This window comes from Mytilus galloprovincialis, chromosome 14 (genome assembly GCF_965363235.1).
Source record: "Mytilus galloprovincialis chromosome 14, xbMytGall1.hap1.1, whole genome shotgun sequence".
Classification (NCBI taxonomy): domain Eukaryota; kingdom Metazoa; phylum Mollusca; class Bivalvia; order Mytilida; family Mytilidae; genus Mytilus; species Mytilus galloprovincialis.
The window spans coordinates 34,271,154-34,292,203 of NC_134851.1; the positions used below are offsets into that span (position 1 = coordinate 34,271,154).

Sequence of the window (21,050 nt, forward strand, 5' to 3'; positions counted from 1 at the left end):
TATTCACGAAAATAAGTTGGTTTACAGTCTGTTGTGTATAGAATTATTAAATGTTTGACATGTACGACTGACATGGTTTGTCTGACGTGGAGAGTTGTTTATCCTGCAAATGGGTGTCCTACTATACAGATACAGCCCTACAGATATCGCTATGCTGTAGCTGTATACTATACAGATACAGCCCTACAGATATCGCTATGATGTAGCTGTATACTATACAGATATCACTTTAAAGCTCCGCCTACTGCCGGACTGAGTATTGTATGAACCTGCGTGACCTCAGAATGTGTATTACAGTCGCATTCCAATGACGTATTGTTTGACCTTATGCGAATTAACGATTACTTTTATACATTCTGTTTGTTTTCAAACATTTCTTTAGAGCAGAAAGAATTACACCAATTTTCTGACAACATACACACATGAACAGCAGTCTTTTCTTCGATGACAATTATTGATTTCAAAACTTGAGTGTGTATGATTGTGTATCAAAATCAACGATGTCAATTTCAGCATGCATGTTAAATGAATGTCAAGTCTGAAGCGTAGGACAACTCGTACACTTCTGTTTCAAATTGGACAATGTTGTGTTATTTGTTTTTACATTTGAAATTAGTTGTTATGTTAAAATAGATAATTATTCACCTTGAGCGATGTATTATTGTTGACCATTCGAGATTCTTTTTTACGAACCCATCTCAAGCTGAATATGTGATTTTCATGAATATTACTACGCGGGCCTCAAGGGATTTCAAATCGAAAATAAATGAAAAAAAATGTGAGTTTTTGTGTCTTTCAAAACACAAACAATACAGAAATAATTGCAGGATAAAGACAATAGCTGTTTCGTGTCTTTAAATATCAGCTGTATTTGTACTCGGCTCGAAACAGTAGTAAAATCTCGTTAAAGCTCGCATTACACTTGTTTCTTAGCTGCGTACAAATACAGTTGATATTTAAAGACACTTAACAGTTATTGTCCATTTATTGTCCATGAATTAGCGTTAATATTTTATGTAAAGCCTGATTCCATCTGTTCAAACAAAATGGTCCATTATATTCGGGCATAGAATTATTGAAAGGTACAAATGTCCGTGTGCCAAGGTTCATTGGACCTAGACATTTTGGTACCTTTGAAAACTATTTCCATCACTGAGTCGAAGCCATCAAAAAAGACGGACGAAAGATACCAGAGAGACAGTCAAACTCATAAATCGAAAAAAAAAAAAAAAAAAAAAAACTGACAACACAATGGCTAAAAATGAAAAGACAAACAGACAAACAATAGTACACATGACACAACATAAAACTAAGGAATAAACAACACGAACCCAACCAAAAACTAGGGGCGATCTCAGGTGCTCCGGAAGGGTAAGCAGATCCTGCTCCATATGTGGCACCCGTCGTGTTCCTAATGTGATTACACATCCGGTAAATAGTCTAATTCGGTAGGTCACATTCATGAAACGGAAGGGGATTGTAGTTACGAAGTAAGGAACATATTCGATATCATTTGTGAAACGGTTATTCCATAACGGTCAACCAACTCGTGATGGCGTCCGTAAAATTTACAAAGTGTTGATTTCAACTTCATCATTTGGAACTCTTGGTTTAATAGCTTCCTTGTGAGCAGCAGCCCTCTATCAAGAAAATCATGATAGGAAATGCAAGAACGGGAATATCGTATCAATTGGGAGATATATACACCATATGCAGGTGCTGCTGGAATGTTGCTACTTAGAAATGGAAAGTTCACAATTGGAAAGCTGAAAACATCTCTTTTGTCGTAAAGTTTTGTTTTTTACCGACCCTCAATGTCAATTTCTAGATGTAAATCAAGATATGAGGCCGACTTAACTGTGTATGTTGTATCCTTTATCTCTAGTTCGATGGGATAGAATCGTTCAACATAGTCACCAAATTTTGAATTATTAAGTGAAAGAACATCATCTATATAACGGAAAGTAGAGTTATATAGGATATAGCTAACTTCTTATCTTTTTTCCTAAGAAGTTCCTGTATGAAGTCACTCTCATAATAATAAAGAAACAAGTCGACAAGAAGAGGGGCACAATTTGTTCCCATTGTAATGCCAGCAGTCTGTTGAAAAACACGTCCTCCGAACGTAACAAATATGTTGTCAATCAAGAAATCAAGCATCTTGATGATGTCAGTTTCATAGAATGTTTTGTTTGAATCGGAGTGATCCTTTACAAAGTAGGATTAATCCCTCCCTAAGACAAGGTACATGTATCTACGTTGGCCATTCTTTTTTATAAATCAAAGCAATACCAACTCTTTCAATTTGTCTTTTAGTTTGGAATGTGGAATACTTGTGTAAAGTGTAGAAAAGTCAAATGTTTTAATACTATTACAAGATGAAAGAGAGTTAGATTGTATGTACTCTAAAAGATCTTTTGATTTTTTAAGTATCCACATCTGATTCATGCCACCTCTAAAATAGGCAGTTTCACAATAACTTTGAAGCCCGTTTTTGATTACTGATAAAATAGATGTTAATAATTTAGAAAGAGGTTTCGTAGGGCATTTGGAAGACTCAGCAATATACGTCGTTTGTAAGGACACTTATGTAGTTTAGGTATCCAATACAGTGATGGAAGATCCACTTCTTCATCTTTGGTTGAAATTCCAAAGGAACATAGAATAGACCTATGATTATCCAGGATTTCCTCTTTGGTAAGTGTCGTGAGGTTATATGTTGAGTTTCCAAATGAATTGTCAATACCTAATTCGTTTATCAAGCAGTTAATGGTATGAGTTTTACACACCAAAACGATGTTGTTTAGGGCTTTATCTGCGGGGACAACAACATTTTTGTCATAAAGGTAGGATAAGTGTTTTGCATCAATGGTTGACGTTTCGTCCCCGAGGGTTTAAACATCCCAGTATTCAACCTTTGGTGTTGACATGAATATCAATTAAATATGGTAATTCTTATTAGTTTTCCAGTTGGCAACAATATGAATTATACGAAATACTAAGGAATTTAGAATCCCAGGAAAGGATTTTCTTAGCCGTACTTGGCACAACTTTTTGGAATTTTGAGTCCTGAATCTCTTACACTTCATACTTGTTTGGCTTTCTAACTATTTTGATCTGAGTATCACTGATGAGTCTGATGTAGTTTCGCGTGTCTGTCGTATCAAATTATAAGCCTTATACCTTTGATTATGGTACATTCAGCCGTTTCTCCATGATAATACGACATCCAATCGTAATCAGTCAAGTCGGCATGTTATTTCAAAGTATTTACTAATAGCAATCAGTCACTTGGAAATTAATATTCCAAATTAAAAGGACAACAGTTCATATATGTCATCTGACCTTGAAATGTTACAAACTCTGAACTGTTCGAAATACTAAAGCTTTACCTAGCTGCATTTAATTGGAAAACCTCGTAAATGCTGCATAACTTTATACTTTATTTAGCCCCTTTAACTGTTTAAATTCGAGTGTCAGTGGTCATTCTGTCGTAGACGAAACGGGCGTCTGTCGTACAAAAGTTTAAATCTATTTTGAGATTATTTTAAACACGACGATTGTAAATTTAAAAAATTGTCCATGCATTTATCTTCATCATTGAGATTGTAGTACAACAATCATAAATTTTGGGTTCATTATTAGGTTTTCGAAATTCTGCATAGAAACAATGCTATCAAAATTTATCGCATAGTAGTTTTTGTAGTTAATTAAAATTAGTTAAAAAAAATTAAATAGTTGACACAGCAATGGTTTTTGACACAGAAGGAATATGATCTAATTATGAACTTAAAAAATTTAAAAATTTAACTATTATGGTCCAATATCTAAAATTTAGATACATGACCATGGATTGATTCAGCATATCAAAGAATCCCAAGAATTCAATTTTTGATGTTATCAAACAAAGTTTAATTTTGGACCCTTTTGATCTCAATGTGGAAAAATTTAGAAACGGTACCCAAAATTAAAAATCTTAATACACGGTTAGATTCGGCATATCAAAGAACCTCAATAGTTCAATTTTTGATGAAATCAAACAAAGTTTAATTTTGGACCCTTTGGATCAATCTAAAAACGGGGACCAAATTCCAAAAAACTTAATACACGGTTAGATTCAGCATATTTAAGAACCCCAAGAATTCTAGAATAAACCCCCATTGAAATTGGTCAAGAAATAAGCAATTTATACAAAGTATAAGAAAAGTATTGTTTTTGGCCCCTTTACTGCCCCTAATTCCTAAACAGTTTGGGCCATAACCCAAAAATCAATCCCAACCTTCCTAGTTTGGAATGGAACCTTGTGGTACAATTTCGGAAAGATCCAAACACTTACACACAAGTTATTGTCTCGAAACTAGAAAAATACTTATTTTGACCCTTTTTGGGCCTCTTGTGATAAAGTGTTTGGACCATAACCCCCAAAATCAATCCTAACCTTCTGTTAGTCGTTATAAACCTTATATTAAAATTTTATTGATTTCTATTTACTTATACTAAAGTTATCATCCGTAAACCATCCGTCTTCGGACGACGCTGACGACGACGACGTGATACCAATATACGAGAAAAAAAAATATTTTTGCAGTTGTATAAAAATCATTATATTCAGTGAGAAAAAAACAAATACCTTAGATTCTAGTATTAGTATTATAAATCATTTCAGATATATAATCATAGATAACAGCTTATGAGTAAATTTTACATTAAATTTTGTCTTCAGTAAGTGTTGACAAATTGGTCAGCAAACATGTTATATTAAACTAAACGTAAACATTCTTATATAAATGGCAGCAGTACTTTATGGCAATGTAAAATAAGGCAATAATATTATAGCGCTATTCAATAGTCATCAATCAACTTAAATGTATTTTTATTTGTATTCCTCTGATGAGTTAAGCCTTTTCAACCGATTTTTATAGTTCGTTTTTATGTTTTACTGTTACACCACTATCCCAGGTTAAGGAGAGGGTTGTGATCCCGCTGACTTGTTCACCCCGCAACATTATGTATGTATGTGTCTGTCCCAAGTCAGGAGCCAGTATTTCAGTGGTTGTCGTTTGTTGATGTGTGACAAATTTGTTATTCGTTAATGTTTTGTACATAAATTAGGCCGTAAGTTTTCTCGCTTGATTTGTTTAACATTTGTCTTTTCGGGGCCTTTTATAGCTGACTATGTGGTACGGGCTTTGCTAATTGTTGTAGGCCGTACGGTGACTTATGATGCTAATTTATGTGACATTTGGTCTCTTATAGAGAGTTGTCTCATTGGCAATCATACCACATCTTCTTTTTATATTAATTGAAACAAATCTGAGTCACAAACAAAAACTAAGGGAAACTTATCAATTATAAGAGGAAAACAAGGGAAATACAGAAACACCGAGCTGCTACAAAAACAACCGCAAACATACCTAAAAATAGACTATTTGATAACAACGGCCACATTTCTGGCTTGGTACAGGATATTTAAAGAACAAATGTTGGGTGGAACATGGTTTTATGACTACCCAAATCTCCTGCTGATATGAATTGTTAAAAATACTGCAAAAATGGCAACATTACGTGAAAAGGAATACAGTACAATAAAATGCAAATACACTCAGGACAGAGAAAAACAACATATAAACAACCTTATAGTACATTTCAACAAGTAAATTAGGTCTTAAGTCATAAAATGCTAGATAACTTTCTTTTAAAAAATAGAATAATATATGTAGGAGGAATCTGTTTTGATTTTTCAGATTTAATCTGCGTATTGTAAATACAGAAAAAAAGATCCATAAACTAATAAAGATATTCAATATTATAGCATTCAATTTGGTAGAAATTGATAAATCCGAAGTGATCATTCCCTCTAAACCTCTTTTATTGAATAATAATATCCTAAGATGATTAAAATAAAATTGGAATGAATATCGGTTTATCTCTAAAGGATGATAACGATCATGAAAAAGAAGCTAAATAAAATTAATATTTCTACTCACAAATCAATTTACAAAAGTCTAGCCAAAGAGATAATACCTCTAAAAATAGAAGCAAAAAAAGAAATCGTATAGCAGTCAGATTGTTTATTTAGTTAAAAAATCATCTCTATAGAAGACACCCAACTCGGTATTTAATGTACTATTTTGCGATGGTTAATCAAATATCCTACAATATTATAGATCGTACTATTATGAGAAGCGTCCACAGTACAAAGAGTTTTCCCAAAAAATAACATCTATGAGAAAAATTATTCATAAACAGTTTTGTACAATTCCTAATCCAATTTTTTTGTTTTATTATCGTTTGTGATGCAATCCTATACTGATCATACACACTATTTGTCATCTGCTTACTACTAGAATGTCATAAATGATTTTCACTGACTACTAGAATGTCATAAATGATTTTCACTGATGACCTACATGTTATCAATTATGGCAGAATTCCTGTTGCCGTTTTTTATGAACTAAAAACTTGAAATGTCTTCATTATATGAGATTGAATTGTTCCCTCTTTGTATTCAGTTCATGAAAATATAGTATAGATGTGCTCCAGTAAATTAAGGATCATGTTCAAAAGTTCAACTTTTTCGAGATTTTAGATTATGGAACAGATGCATTATGTTGTAAACAGATTTCTATCAGACAAGATAAATCATCCAAAAATGAAGTCTCAGAAAAAAATTAAAATGTTACTGTAAGAACAAAGTAGTCGTGATTATATAGATGATTTGTAAGAGATTCTCTAAATGTTTCAATTAAAGTATGAAGCCAGCTGCCGGAGTAAGGAAAAAGACCAGATAATTTACCCTCAAAACGTACAATAGATATAGGAAGATGTGGTGTGAGTGCCAATGAGACAACTCTCCATCCAAATAACAATTTAAAAAAAAAGTAAACCATTATAGGTCAATATACGGCCTTCAACACGGAGTCTTGGCTCACACTGATGTCGAGTTTAAATGAAATCAGCCAGAAAGACATATATACCTTACAATTATAGCATATCCCAAACATAGTGTCCCCATTGGTTATACATGTTATAGTGAGAAGTGGGGGTTAAAGACAGTGACGACAGGCTAGTAATCGCTGAAAATGGACTACAAAGACCACTCTGCCAAATCTGTACTTGACTCAGTTTATCATAATATCGGTTGATGGGCAGAACAATCTGACTTTAATTGACAGCAATCACACTCAATGTTTATGTTGCAATGTATCTGAATAGCCTTTTATTTTGTTTTCAGATACTGTGGATTCGTTTATTTTCGTGGGTATCAATTCTCGTGGATTTCTGAAAAACGTGACTGTATATTCGTAGGTATTTGATTTCGTGGTTTTCCCAATCCTAATATACAAAGTCTATTAAAAATGTGCGATTCGTTGAACGTCTGTACTCGTGGTTGACCTGTACCCCCGAAACCGACGAAAATTGGTTTTCAACGAAAAATAATGAATTCACGGAATGATATTATTAGGTTTGTGCAAGAAAACAATGTAGGATAGATAATGTACAAAATACTGCACTTAACTTGCTTCATTCCACTTCATATGGATGTTGGTGGATCGTTATCTCATTGGCTCCTTATATACAGAAGTGTATTGTTATGTGATGAAAATAGGAATTTGAGAAATATGCAACAGCTTGATAGATCATGTCTCACATTTCACAAAAAGACAACTTTGGATCCGCACTAAAATCATGTAATTGAAAGACCTGCACCTACAAAGCAATTCCACCGATTCCCTTCAAGATGAATTTGAAATATTAGCCAATCAAAAAGAAGTTTGGGCTCTTGCAAAAACAAGAACTAAAATAATAATGTCTCTTGTCGTAAATCAAATGGAATATTTATTCTTTTAAACATCGGCTCTTAATATTTATGTTGGTGTGAACAAAACTTCATGGTAAACTACATTGATTGTTTTCCTATAATAGTTGATGTGTTTCCCTTGGTTTTAGATTAGACCTTTTAGTACCCCAGAATGTTTTTCCTTGCAAATTCTCAAATCCATTACAGTTGTTTCCATACAGATGCAATTTTCTCCCAACATAACATTTTTTTTTTAAATCAGCCAACTTCTAGCTGATTGAAAGACTAACGGTAATTATGATATTGAGAGACTATAAGATGTGCAGACTAACAGAACATGTAGATGAGGCATACAAAATAATGAAATTTCGTAGATAAACATAAATCCATTTATTAAATAGCCGGTTTCTAATGTTCAGGACCAGCAAAAAACAAATTTGAGATGATTATGATCAAAGTGTTTATTTGTTCACCAAAAAGTCAAGATTCAACATAGTTGGACATCCATGGCGTAGCTCAGGACAGCATATATAAAAAGCAGTATGCATAATGGTTTCATAGGTTTGTAATGAACAATTGTGAAGCTGAGATATACTATATTTGTTGGAATTTAGTTAAAATTCAAAGATCTATACAAAAAGCAAAACATATGTTAACAAAACAAATTTAGATTCAAAATAAAGGAAAATATAAGGAAAATACATATCCATCTAGCACTGTTCATGAAAAAGTAAAGACTCAACCAAAGTTGGACATCCAGTGGGTAGTGGTTCAGGACAGCATATACAAAGTCAGTATGAATAATGATTTCATGAGTTTCGTAAGGTCTGCAAGAATTGTTAATCTTAAATAAATAAATTTTGTGTTTTTACTGTCTTCTGATTGATTAAAATTATTAGTTTTATTTTCAATGTTGTCAATTTTGATGGCGACACGCCCACTTTGACGTTGTGTATTCATACGGCAACATGTGTGTACGTTGTTATTCTTAATATAAATAATATAAAAAGTACTTAGTTTTGATAGAAATTTATTTGTAATGAATGGCAATAATTTATTTTAATTTTATTGAACCATAAAACTAATTTTTGACTCTTCACATTTTACATAATCTGCTTCACGGATTATTTAATGTGAAGAGTCAAAAATTAGTTTTATGGTTCAATAAATTCAAAATTGATAATAGCCATTCATTAAATATACTATATTTGCTAGAATTAATAAAAAGCAATAAAAAGCAAAACATGTTAACAAAACAAATTTAGATTCACAATAAAGGAAAATATAAAGATAATACAGATCAATCTAGCACTGGTCATGACAAAGTAGGAAACAGTTTGATTTTGTCAAAAAGTGATATTTCATTGGCTAAAAACTATAGATACAAATACATAAATATGCTTGTGAATTTACAAAAATTTAAGATCTTACTACAGATTGAAGTCAATAAATATAATATTTATAAATAAATTCTTATTATAATAAGCCACTAAAAAGAGTTCAACTGAAGAATGTTCAGCCTTTTTTAAGTGTATGTTCCTTATAAAGGCCAAAGGGCTATGATATAAAAACATCAAAACAAAGTATGTCACATCTGGTTTCACATCTGGTTTCATATCTGGTTTCATGTTAATAAGGGTAGAACAAAATATATTTGACACTTGTTGGAAATTAAATCTGCATTTCATTGCAGAAGTTTCAATGCACTATTTTTTTTATTTAGTGTTCCTATAAAATTGTTTTGGAAATTTGAGGTGACAAGGTTACTCAAGATTGTAAAAGAATGAACAGTCACTTGGTATACTTCTTTGATGGCTGTTTTGTGAAATTTACGCTGTAGTACTGAAAAAGGAAAAAAATTATTTTGCTCATGCAAAGTATTTCTTTATTTGAAACAAAGAAAAATTCTGCACATTAAAAAAAAACAGGTCAATTTAATAAAGACTAATAGGCAAATCAAAGTGCTTGTAAGCACTATACAGTTAATTTATCAATTTATCAGTGGGAAGTAAAATTAAATATTGCATTGGTTGTTAGTTGATATTACAACTGTTCTGTTCAAAGGAAGATAACTCTTATTCTTAAATATAGCATTAAAAATTACATCGTTATATTTTTGGAACAGATATAAGATTCCTACACCTTGCAAACGTTATGTAATTTTCTTGACAATCGCACATCATTTTGTGCCTTGAATATCTGAGAATATATTACATCAATAAATTTTGGGAAATGTTCATGGACAGGATGTATAGAATGTAATGATCAAAAATGTAGTGATAAGCCTTGGAAGAATTAGATATCAAGTCAGTCACATAAGGTTTTGATTACATTTCATGCAATTAACCTAAAAACGATGGTGGTTTTACCCTTATGAACATGCAAATTAAATTATGATATAAAATTAAAAACTCATTATATTCTTATCAAGAATACATTAGAACATTTTTTTGTATAAAAAAAAATTGTAACAGAAGCCATATCTTAATGTTGGAACTATGGAGAAATTCATTTCTCATATACAATGAAAAGCATTTCAGTTATGATCTGTGTTAAGGGAGATACTTTAATGATACAAAAAAATCAAATATTTCTGTATCACACATTGGCTGAGAAGTTAACACATATGGCGTACAGTAAATTATTATAACTGTTATCACAGAGATAAGTCTCACTTTTTTGTAATTTAGATAATGCAAATATGAAAATGTAGCAACATTTTAACATGTAAGTTTTGCAAATATTCAAAGTCAATGAACCATGATTGAAGGTACATGGCTAAAAAATCTCCATGGAAATGAGATGTGCCAATGCTAAAACAACTGCATACCAAATACCATTGACCTACAACTAGTGTTTTTCCATAAACCAACCTAATCACAAACTAATACATAAAAACTATGCTTTAAAGTTATAAAGTCAATAGACCATGACTGAGGAGGCAGGGCAAAATGATCTCCATGGAAATGAGATGTATCAATGCTTATGCAACTGCATACTAATTATCATTAACTAACTACTGGTGGTTCCCCATAAACGGACCAAATCGCAGACTAATACATGAAAACTAATCAAATATTTCAAAGTAAATAGACCATGACTGAAGGGGCAGGGCCAAAAAATCTCCATGGAAATGAGATATGTGAATGCTTATACAACTGCATACCAATTATCGTTAACTTACCACTAGTGGTTCCTCATAAACTAACTTAATCACAAACAAATATATATAAAGATTAAGCAAAATTTCAAAGTCAATAGACAATAACTTTGGGGGCAGGGCAAAATAATCTTCATGGTAATGAGATGTGCAATACTAATACAACTGCATACCAAATATCTTTGACTTACTACTAGTGGTTCAGCATAAACCAGACCTAATCACAAACTAATACATAAAACAACATGTCCAAAAAAGAAAAAAAAAGACTGATCCACATAATTTGGGAACATAATTTCACAGATATATGACATCAGAGACTCTGAGTAACATAAAAAATAAGTAATCATTCCCTGACAAATTTTATTAAATATTATTTAAACTATACGATATGAAAATAAAATTGTAAGAAATAAGGGTTTATTTTCAAAGAATGTAACTATGGTTATAGAGGCATTTGAAATTAATATTTCAACAAGCAAATGAGATTTACAAAAGTTTATACAAAGAGATTACAATCTCCTACATGTCCTAGAATAGAATCATAACAAAAAAATCAAATAACAGTCACATTAATTTTCATAAAATATTGACAAAATATTTACTTTGACCCTTTGACAAAAACTTCAAAAAACCTGAACCAGACACGTTATCAGAAAAAAAATGGTTTGATACATAGCAGTTTGACATCATTAATTTTGATAATTTAGAAGCTTCATGTTTTCTTGATAAAAGAATGTGATTAAAACGTTCAGTTGATTTAACAGAGTTATCTCCCTGTAGCGTTATGTACCACCTAAATGAACTCTTTCAAAATCGTTGATTACATTTAATATAATGGAACAACTTATCATCAGAAGTGTCCACAGTACGTACAAAGGTTTTTTTTTCCACAAAATAAAGTTTTAGAAAAAATATCATAAATAAAACTTTTTTTCCCAATTGTTACAATTTCTAAGGTCCAGCCATTTATTTGTTATTTGTTATTTAGTATTATTCTTTGCCCTTATCTTGTTCCTGATTCTGCTTTACTTAAAAATTCAATTCTATAAGTAAAGATCCTATTTTGCAATTTTATTATCAAATAAAATATTAAACAAAATTAGTTCTTTAAAGTATATTGGCACAACATAATATATATATAAATTCTAACACAGCTATAAAATAGGCCATGATTAACCCAGGATGGCAGTATTTTGATTAGGATATTCACATCTTTCTACAAATATAGACTTCAAAAGGTAAATTTATAACAAACATCAGACAATAATACAATAAAAACATATAGAAAGTGGTTTTGGACTGATATGTGTAACAACATACTACAATACTGTTGTGGCTTCTAGCAAAATGGATAAATTTCTCTCATGATTTATTGAAAATGAAAAAAAAATATTGTAACATGAATGATTACTAGGTTTTTTAATGACAAGAACTTTGTTTGTAGAATAACAATTAGATATAAATACATGTAAATGGTTTTTATTTATTGGATAAATGCTGCCAACAGCTGGACTTATATGTAACTGTAGGCAAAATACATTGGCATACAAAAAAACAAAGCCAACATATTTAAAATTTTCAGGAATAGTCTAAAATACACAAATAAAATAAACAAAAACATAATCTATTTGTCATTTCATCTTTCAAAATCAACAAATTATATCCTTATGTGCATGCATATTACAATGCATTAATTATCAGATCATCATTTTCTATATAACATTTTTAGATTGTTTTTATTTATTTTAAGCTTGTATATATACAATGTAAGCACAATTAGGTTTAATCATGATACAATGCAAAATCCCATGAAAACAAGAACATTCCAGGAGTGTTATCTCACTCCCTTTACCTTTAACCCTCTCCCTTTCACACCGGTACAGCTTACCGGTGAAACCAATTTCAAGATTTTTTTGAGACATTTAGACATGTTTAATCGCCATTTGCTGACGTACAGATGTAGTTAAGGGCTCTAATTAATCCTCAGATAACCAGCAATGCGATTTAATGTGCATCAAACCTCTATCATTATTAGTTAATAAACAAGTCGCCCCTTACTGATGTGTAATTTTTCTGTAAAAACCATTTATTTTTCTTCGAATTTTGAGGGATATTCTCAAAAAGAAGTGCAAAGAAAACTGCTCTTTTAAGAGGATTTATGTCTTTTTTTCAATAACTGTGCAGTGAGTTTTTGAAGAATAGTATTAAAGTAATAGTTCTAACTAGTACACTAGTTGCAAATGTAATTTTTAGTGTAGCAGCGCAATCACAAACTTGAATTACGCTAAAAATCTGAAGTCATTTCTTAAAGATATTATGAGAAAAGAGACAAAAACCGCTAAAATATTCTGAATTTTTTTGGCAAAGTTGAAATAGATGTAACAAAACATGGTTTCGTAAGTGTTGCGGTATACTAAAGTTGAAAACACTTTTGTTTGAATAAAGAAACATGTATATTTCAATGAAAAAATGACAGTTTAAAGAGTGGATTCCTCCTAAATTTGTGTAAAAATCATGCATTTGGCAACAAAAAATTATCATCTGAACACATAATTCCAAAAAGAAAACAAACTGGGTGAGAATCTTTATATTATTTTTTTTTTCTTCATTTCTTTCGTAGTAGTAGACTTAAGTACTTAAATTTCGATAAATTCACTACAATGCCAGTGGCGCAGGGGTACGCTGATCTATCTCAAGGCGCTAAGATTGAGAGTTCGAATCTCACTGCCGGAGTGTATTAAATGTAACTTAACTTAACTTTACTTTCAATTTCAAAAAGGAAACCTACGATTTTTTTTTTAAAAGAATGTGTGTGCAAAATTGCCCCCCCCCCTTTTTACCCCCTTTGCTCCATCGGGCTCGGTCAAGGGTGTCCCAGATCGAGCTAACATTGGTAATTCAATGAATTTTTCCTTGTAAAAACAAAGTTTAGGTTGCTGATTGTTTGAAAACGAATTAGACAAATAACTAGGGTCCAAGTTTGAAATCGGACAAAAAGAGCGTCTAAAATCAATTATTTTGAATGTTACGGACATCGATATTTCAAGGCCTATAGCACGTTATGCGTCTATTTATACCACTATGATAACTTATATGGCTTCAACAGACTCGAGGCATTGTGTTTCCATCAAAACCTGACCCTATTAGCCCACCAATATGTCTCTGCACAACTTTTTGCCCAAGGATTTCGTATTTTTTCACTTTTTCTCCAACAGTCACGTGACTTTTGGAAATATACCATGTGACCAAAAAATGACGAATTATCTTCAAACTTAATTTTTTTGAAATATTTTACCAATTATCTTTCATTTGAGCCCAACATGGCATGTGTATGACCATTGATGCGAATTCTGTATTCATTTAAACTTCGATAATGTATTTTCGATAAGTAAAGGTCTAAAATGCATGAAAGGGAAAGGGTTAAGCATGAACTGATTGCATTTAACTTATAACTTACTTTTAAACAAATTGTATATACATGTATACTAATTTAACATGTCATGGACATGATGGAAAAAAACAAATATTATATTAAAAAAAAAACTAATATTCACATCATATTAGATGTTATTAGGTAATAATTAGATGTATGTATCATTATAATACGTTATTCTGATTGGCTACACTGCAATCTCGCATTATTCCTTAAGCAATTTCATTACACAATAAAATTTATCATTCATGATGACACGAGGTCTCACAATAAAGTGCACAGGAAAATAAAATAAAAACTTGATAAAAATCGTGTTTTCATGATCCTAGCTAACACAAATGGCTAAAAAATGTTATTATAAGTATTGAATGCTTCTTTTTGTAACTCCATAGGGTTGTAAAACCATTGACCGCGCTTCATACAAATTGACTTCGGTCAACACTTTTACACCCCAATGAACATGACGAAGTTACAAAAAGAAGCATTTAATTCTTTTAAAAATAGATATGCAAGAGATTCTCTGAATGTTTCTTTCAGGTTATGAAGCAACATGCACATGACTATGTACCATGTACGCCTTGAGACTGAAAAGAATCAACAGATCTATTTTTGAGATCAGTTTTCAAATTTTTATAATGTTTGGATGACAAAGGAATATATAGCAGCTACAAGATATAATGAAATGAAAATATGTAAATGAAACTATAGAAGGCCCATACCCTTTAATTAATTTCACAAAAGATGACAAAAGATCTAGTAACCATAATCATTGTTTGACTAATTATTTTTACTATGGAAACTGTATCATAAAGTACATTGAACAAAATATGTGTATATCCTTTTACCACCACAAACACTTCTAAAAAAGAACCCCAATTTTTACAATTTCACTAAATTTAGAATTTCCTGGGTTTGAGCCATTTCAAACATTTTTATACTGATAAAAAGTTCTTGAATTCTTGCAAAAAAATCAAAAGTTTAGAATTCTGTGTGTTCTCTATGATCTTGACTAGATGATCTTGATTTCTTGTTTCTCCTTGCTCGGTTCAACTTTATTGAAGACAGTGTTTCATATGCTTCTTGTATTTCTATAAATCTTTTCTGTGCTTCAGCTTTTTTATCTGGATCCGTCTCTTTCATGTGTTTATCTGGATGCCATTGTTTCACTAATTTTTTATATGATTTTTTAATCTCCTCTTCCGAAGCATTTTCATGCACGCCTAAATCCTAAAAAAAAATTTAGATTATTTTAAACTGATATTTTTAAAGACATGAGAATATATATCCACACTTATTGGTCATGTGAATATACAAGGGTGTTTTCTGATTGATCAGTTTGGCTTTCAATCCTATCTTAATATAAGCAATTTCAAGCAAAACATGACACTAAAATCAAATTACAAAGACATGTAATATAAAAATTTGGATATATCCCAGATTTCTGTCGATTATTTGAAAAAAAAGGAATATTTAGATTACAATTACCCTATCAACATGATCAATACCTTATTATATTTCCTTTCTATTGATATTATAATTTTCTTTAAGTATACTAATCTTTGCAAAGATATTACAGCGTATAGTCAGTCAGGGGACTAACTGATATAAGTGATTTTTAAATCACTTATTTGAGTAGCAAATTTGAAGTTTTGTCTCAAGTTGTGATTTTGTAGTTTTACCAAAATTTCAAACACATAGGTTTAAATAATATCTTTTCATTAGTAAAATTGAAAAAAATGTATTTTTTGCTTCTTTTAAGTAGCCAGGTTTATGCCTTTAATGCTATCATTTAGCTGCAAATTCTATTTTAGTTGAAAAAATGCTGTAATAATGGCTTTACATAATGAGCTGATACTTTTGACAGATTTTTCCCAGCAGTGGGAGTATTTTTCCTGTAAAGTTCAAGGTTTCATCTTTCAGGTTATGTAATAAAATTCTACTGTTCAGGATAAAAATTTCACTGTTCCGGGGTGTTGAAATTAGTGGGGGTTATTAAAATAATGATACTTAAAGAAGTGATTTTTGGGAAGGAAATTGAGGTATGTTACTTAAACAAGTGATTTGTATGTCATTATCCTAGATTCAGTACAAGGTCATCACCTGAAATGACCTGGTCATTCTAGACAACACAGATGTTGGTTCTGATAAGTTTAGAAACATAATTAGTCCCTGGATCATTAGTATTCTATATTTAAAGCTACAGTAAAATTAAATCACTTCTTCTAGTGATTATTATGTATACTACTTAAATAGGTGATTATTAAAGAAAGACAACATCTTAATTCCAAACTTTATGGAAATAATGCTACTTGAATCAGTGATTTAGAAAATCACTCATTTACATGTAAGTAAGTCCCATGACTGGTCATGATAGTTTACCAATCACACATATATATTTCCTTTTGTTTATCATGTTTGTATAATATTGTATGTACATATACCATTGTATACTGTAAATTCAGAAATTATTGCATGCATTTATCAATGTTTATATAAATATTGCAATTTTGTTATTTTAGACAAAAAAGGCGATTTCAATGTTTGCGATATTCAGAAAAATCCTGTTTGATTCATATAAAATATTTCAAACTGCAAGTTTTAATTACTGTGATTACAACCCTGTCGCATTTTTCGCAATAATCATGATAATAAAAACATCACAATAATTTCTGAAATTACAGTATATATATATAGAGAAATTTCATACCCAAGAATGCTTTCAGATGCTAGAAGCAAGCTCAGAGAACCTTATCTGTTGATATAAATTTGTGCTTTAACACAGTCACTGTAATATTGGCAGCTGAACTAAGGAGTACATTCATAATATCTGATAATATGTGCAGGAGTACACAATTTTGGGCAAAACCAAGGGTACACTCGTACAGACTTTTAAACGCAGAAAAATCTAGTATTGTTATCAAACTTATGTTGGAAAAATCAGAACTTTTTACTGAGAAATATACATGTACATGTATATAAATAAATATCATGAATATAACATGATGTGATACAAATAAAAATGGGACAACTATCCACAGAGACAAAAGCAACTATAGATCATACATGTACAATGTACATGTATAAATATAACTAAAGGTTCTAGAACTTACCTTATATGCTTTGGATTCTCCTAACGGATCTAAAGAATCTACTATTTTGTTATATAAATTTTCCCAGCCATGTTCTTGGTAATATTTATATAAATTTCTAAATGATTCTTTAGTATCCGCCCATGCAGGGGAGGTAAAAAAGTTATTTATAGCCTCTCGTAATGGAACTTCATCCCCTTCTTTTGTTGTAATTGTTGCGTTAAAATATATTGCACTTGACCAAAGAGATAAATATAGCAATCCACAGACAGTCAATACAAACACTCTTTTACAAAGTCCACGCTTTTCTATATAGTCTCTGTTCCAGTTTTTCCCCTTCCAGTTTACTGCAATCGCAGAAAGTATTGAAGAATATACCAAGTTATTTCCTGAATCTATTGTCAACATAGGAAATGAAATATATGCTCCAAGTAATGCCCATTGGAAAGAAACTTTTTCAGGATTTACATTTCCAACTAAATGAACTCCTGAAATAAGAAAATAAAAGGTAAATATATGTAATAAAATCATTTGAAAATAGATATAAGAAACAAATTCTGTAACTTTGGATAGACAAACAAGAACATAAAAAAAATAAAAAATGAACTTACTTTTATCATGTTTATATCCATTCATCCAATAATTATGATAAGGAAAAATAAATCAAGATTTCTGCTCTTTGGTTGGGATGTTGTGAAAAATAAAAGGCACCTTACAAAAACATGAGAAGCGAAAGTGACCATGGTGACAGTTTATCTATTTGTATCCCTTAAATTACTGAATCATTTTAATGACGACAAGAAATTAGATTTGTGATATTCAACAGACACCTTGCTCAGACCTGAAATGATTAAATTTTCTGCTTGTGAAAGGCTGTTTTAATTTCCAATACAAATGTTCTGAGTATGATATATTTTTGCCACACTAAAGGTTTTGATATACATGTATATGCTTGTGTTAATCATGATTTTCAATGAACAAATAAAAATATTATACGGCCATGTCTCATTGTTTTTCTTTCATAACTTCTTGTTTCAGTTAACAATACTACAACAACTTTAGTTGACCATTTATAAGGTGAGTTTCATGGTTTAAATTAGACATGTTAGAAGGAATAATATAGGGTTATTGCATGAATATTGGGGAATATTGTCCCGAGTAGAATTTTATATTGCACGAGCTTGTGAGTGCAATATACATGTATGTTCTACGAGGGACAATATTTGCCAATATTCATGCAATAACCCTTTTATTGTATAGCACTATAATATTTGACAGTAAAAATTGGTTTAAACTAAGATTTAAACGCTGATGACGTCATGAATTTTAATTTATTGCACTAGTGCAATATTAGAATTTATTGTACGCTAACTTTTGGTTACGTTCTGTGGGAAATATTATACTGCTACACAATAAAATCAGAATACAAGTGTTTTCGATAGTATTATTTTTTCTCACTAAGATAAATCACTGATAACTGTTTTATGCAACATTGTTTCGATTTTGTTGGTTTGCTATTTGATCATGAATTAAATAACAAGAAAATGTGAGGCTTTCCGTGCCTTCAAATATTTAAAATTTAATTGTCAAGAGTGAATAAATATCATATTGCACGAGATTCAGTGGTAGAATCTGTTTCTCTAATGATTTTATGACAATATGCAGACAAGTTTAATTCATCTTTTCCAAAGATCAACAAAAAAAAAGGGTTCCTTCAACATGTTCAATGTGCAATGATGTGACATCATCAGGCATTGTCACCTTTTTCCTTATGTCACAATGGGAATTCCAGAGGAAAGCAAGAAAGTTTAACATCATAATTAAATTTTGACTAATTATATGTAATGAAGAACTGATATAAAACAAAACACACGTTGATTAAACATTTCATTATACATGTAATACATTTTAGTAGATGCAGGTATGCAAAGAATCCAGGTCTGGTCACCCAAAAACATGTTCACACCCATTCACATTACCCCCTTCAGTCAGGGGTACTACTTGTACAAGTTATTTTTAAACACTTGAAAAAGTAATATTAATATACTTATATAAGTAAATTTGTAGGATACAATGTACTTATACAAGAATTTTTTTTTTAATTGTACATGTATAGGCTAAAAAATAATATTGGCCGAGTTATGTCCCTTAGACATTCAGATATTTTTACTTGTATAAGTAAAAATGTCATCCTTTATTCTTTGGATTTCTTTGCTCTTATAGAATTTGAAATGATCTGCCCTTTGCAGATGTCTTTACTAATGTGTTGAAAATAATGTTTTGGAGTATTGCTATAAAATATCATTGTTTCTGAATAAAGTGAGATTCTAACAATGATTTATTTTGTGTTGAATAAATCTTAATCATGTTTTGGTTAGTGTTACTGTGCATTGCAATGATTGTAAGATACATAAAAGATCGTTGTGGGGCTCATATATCCTATTCTTTTTTGCCGAAAAATAAAATGAGATTCTGACACCATTTTATTTTGTGTTGAATAAATCTTAATCATGAATTGGTTAGTGTTTTGATATAACCTTTTTTCATTGTTTTAAAATAAAGTTAGATTCTGACAATGTTTTATTGTGTTGAATAAATTTAAATCATGTTTTGGTAAGTGTATTACTATTGCTGTAACTTTTTGTTTTCATTGTTTCAGATCAAAGGGGCCAAGCTTTTAAAAACAATTATCTTTTGTGTTTTTCATTTAAAATCTTTAATGTTTTACTCATACCAAGTTTAATACATGATTTGTACATGCAGTATTTACATCAAAACAATTTAAAACAACAATCCTGATTTTCTAATAATTCAACTGGAATTTGATTTAAAATTGGGTGTAAACGCATAGAGTGTAAATGGACCTTGACTTGCAAACTTGTTATATGGGAAAGTGTATCGGGCAAGAAGGAACTGATACCATATGCAAAGCCTATGAGGGTCAATTTGGCTACTTCTCCTGGCATGCCATGTTGAGCAGACAATAACATTTCGGGAGATTATAAAGAAGCACCTGCATCAGATAATGTAGTTTCTCACCTATCGCTACTGCAAATGGAGGCACAATTATTGACAGAACACGGCCAATGAACAGCTCAACATAATCATCTGGAATACAAATTCGAATCAGTATGCCAAATAAGAAACCAACAACCACTTCTCCTGCAAATCTTACAATATTAAATTGAGGTATTGGATATCGCTTTGCTTTTTCGTTTAAATCTTTCAAGTATCCAGGATCTTTGTTTGCGGCATAAACATACTCTGGTATCCGCCAGAGATCACGAACCCAACCGAGTCCAAAACATCCAGCCCAAGTCGACCACCAAATAAAAGCATGTCTATCTCGTCCAAGATAGAAATGGTGTAATCCCCAAGCTCCACCAAAGAACCATAAAATATATGCGACGACTAAATTTGCCATTTTCTGATTTCTAATCAACTGTTTCAAACTTTGTTTCACTTTCGCTTTGGTAGTTGGTTGTACTCAGCTGTAAAAAGATATACCTAAAACAAACATGAGTTTTCCGAGCCAAACTTTCTTATAAAATTGACGTAAATGTC

General features: G+C 31.0%; 1 protein-coding gene across 1 annotated transcript; it reads right to left on the bottom strand.

Moving 5' to 3' along the window:
* Window positions 1-14,165: 14,165 nt before the first annotated feature.
* Window positions 14,166-20,963, bottom strand: LOC143059678 (dnaJ homolog subfamily C member 22-like). Its single transcript, XM_076233219.1, has 3 exons — window positions 20,526-20,963; window positions 17,508-17,974; window positions 14,166-15,624 (listed from the first exon to the last, which is right to left on the bottom strand). The coding sequence occupies exons 1-3, from the start codon at window positions 20,908-20,910 to the stop codon at window positions 15,376-15,378; spliced, it is 1,101 nt and encodes a 366-aa protein (XP_076089334.1). The 5' UTR covers window positions 20,911-20,963; the 3' UTR covers window positions 14,166-15,375.
* Between the last annotated feature and the right edge of the window lie 87 nt (window positions 20,964-21,050).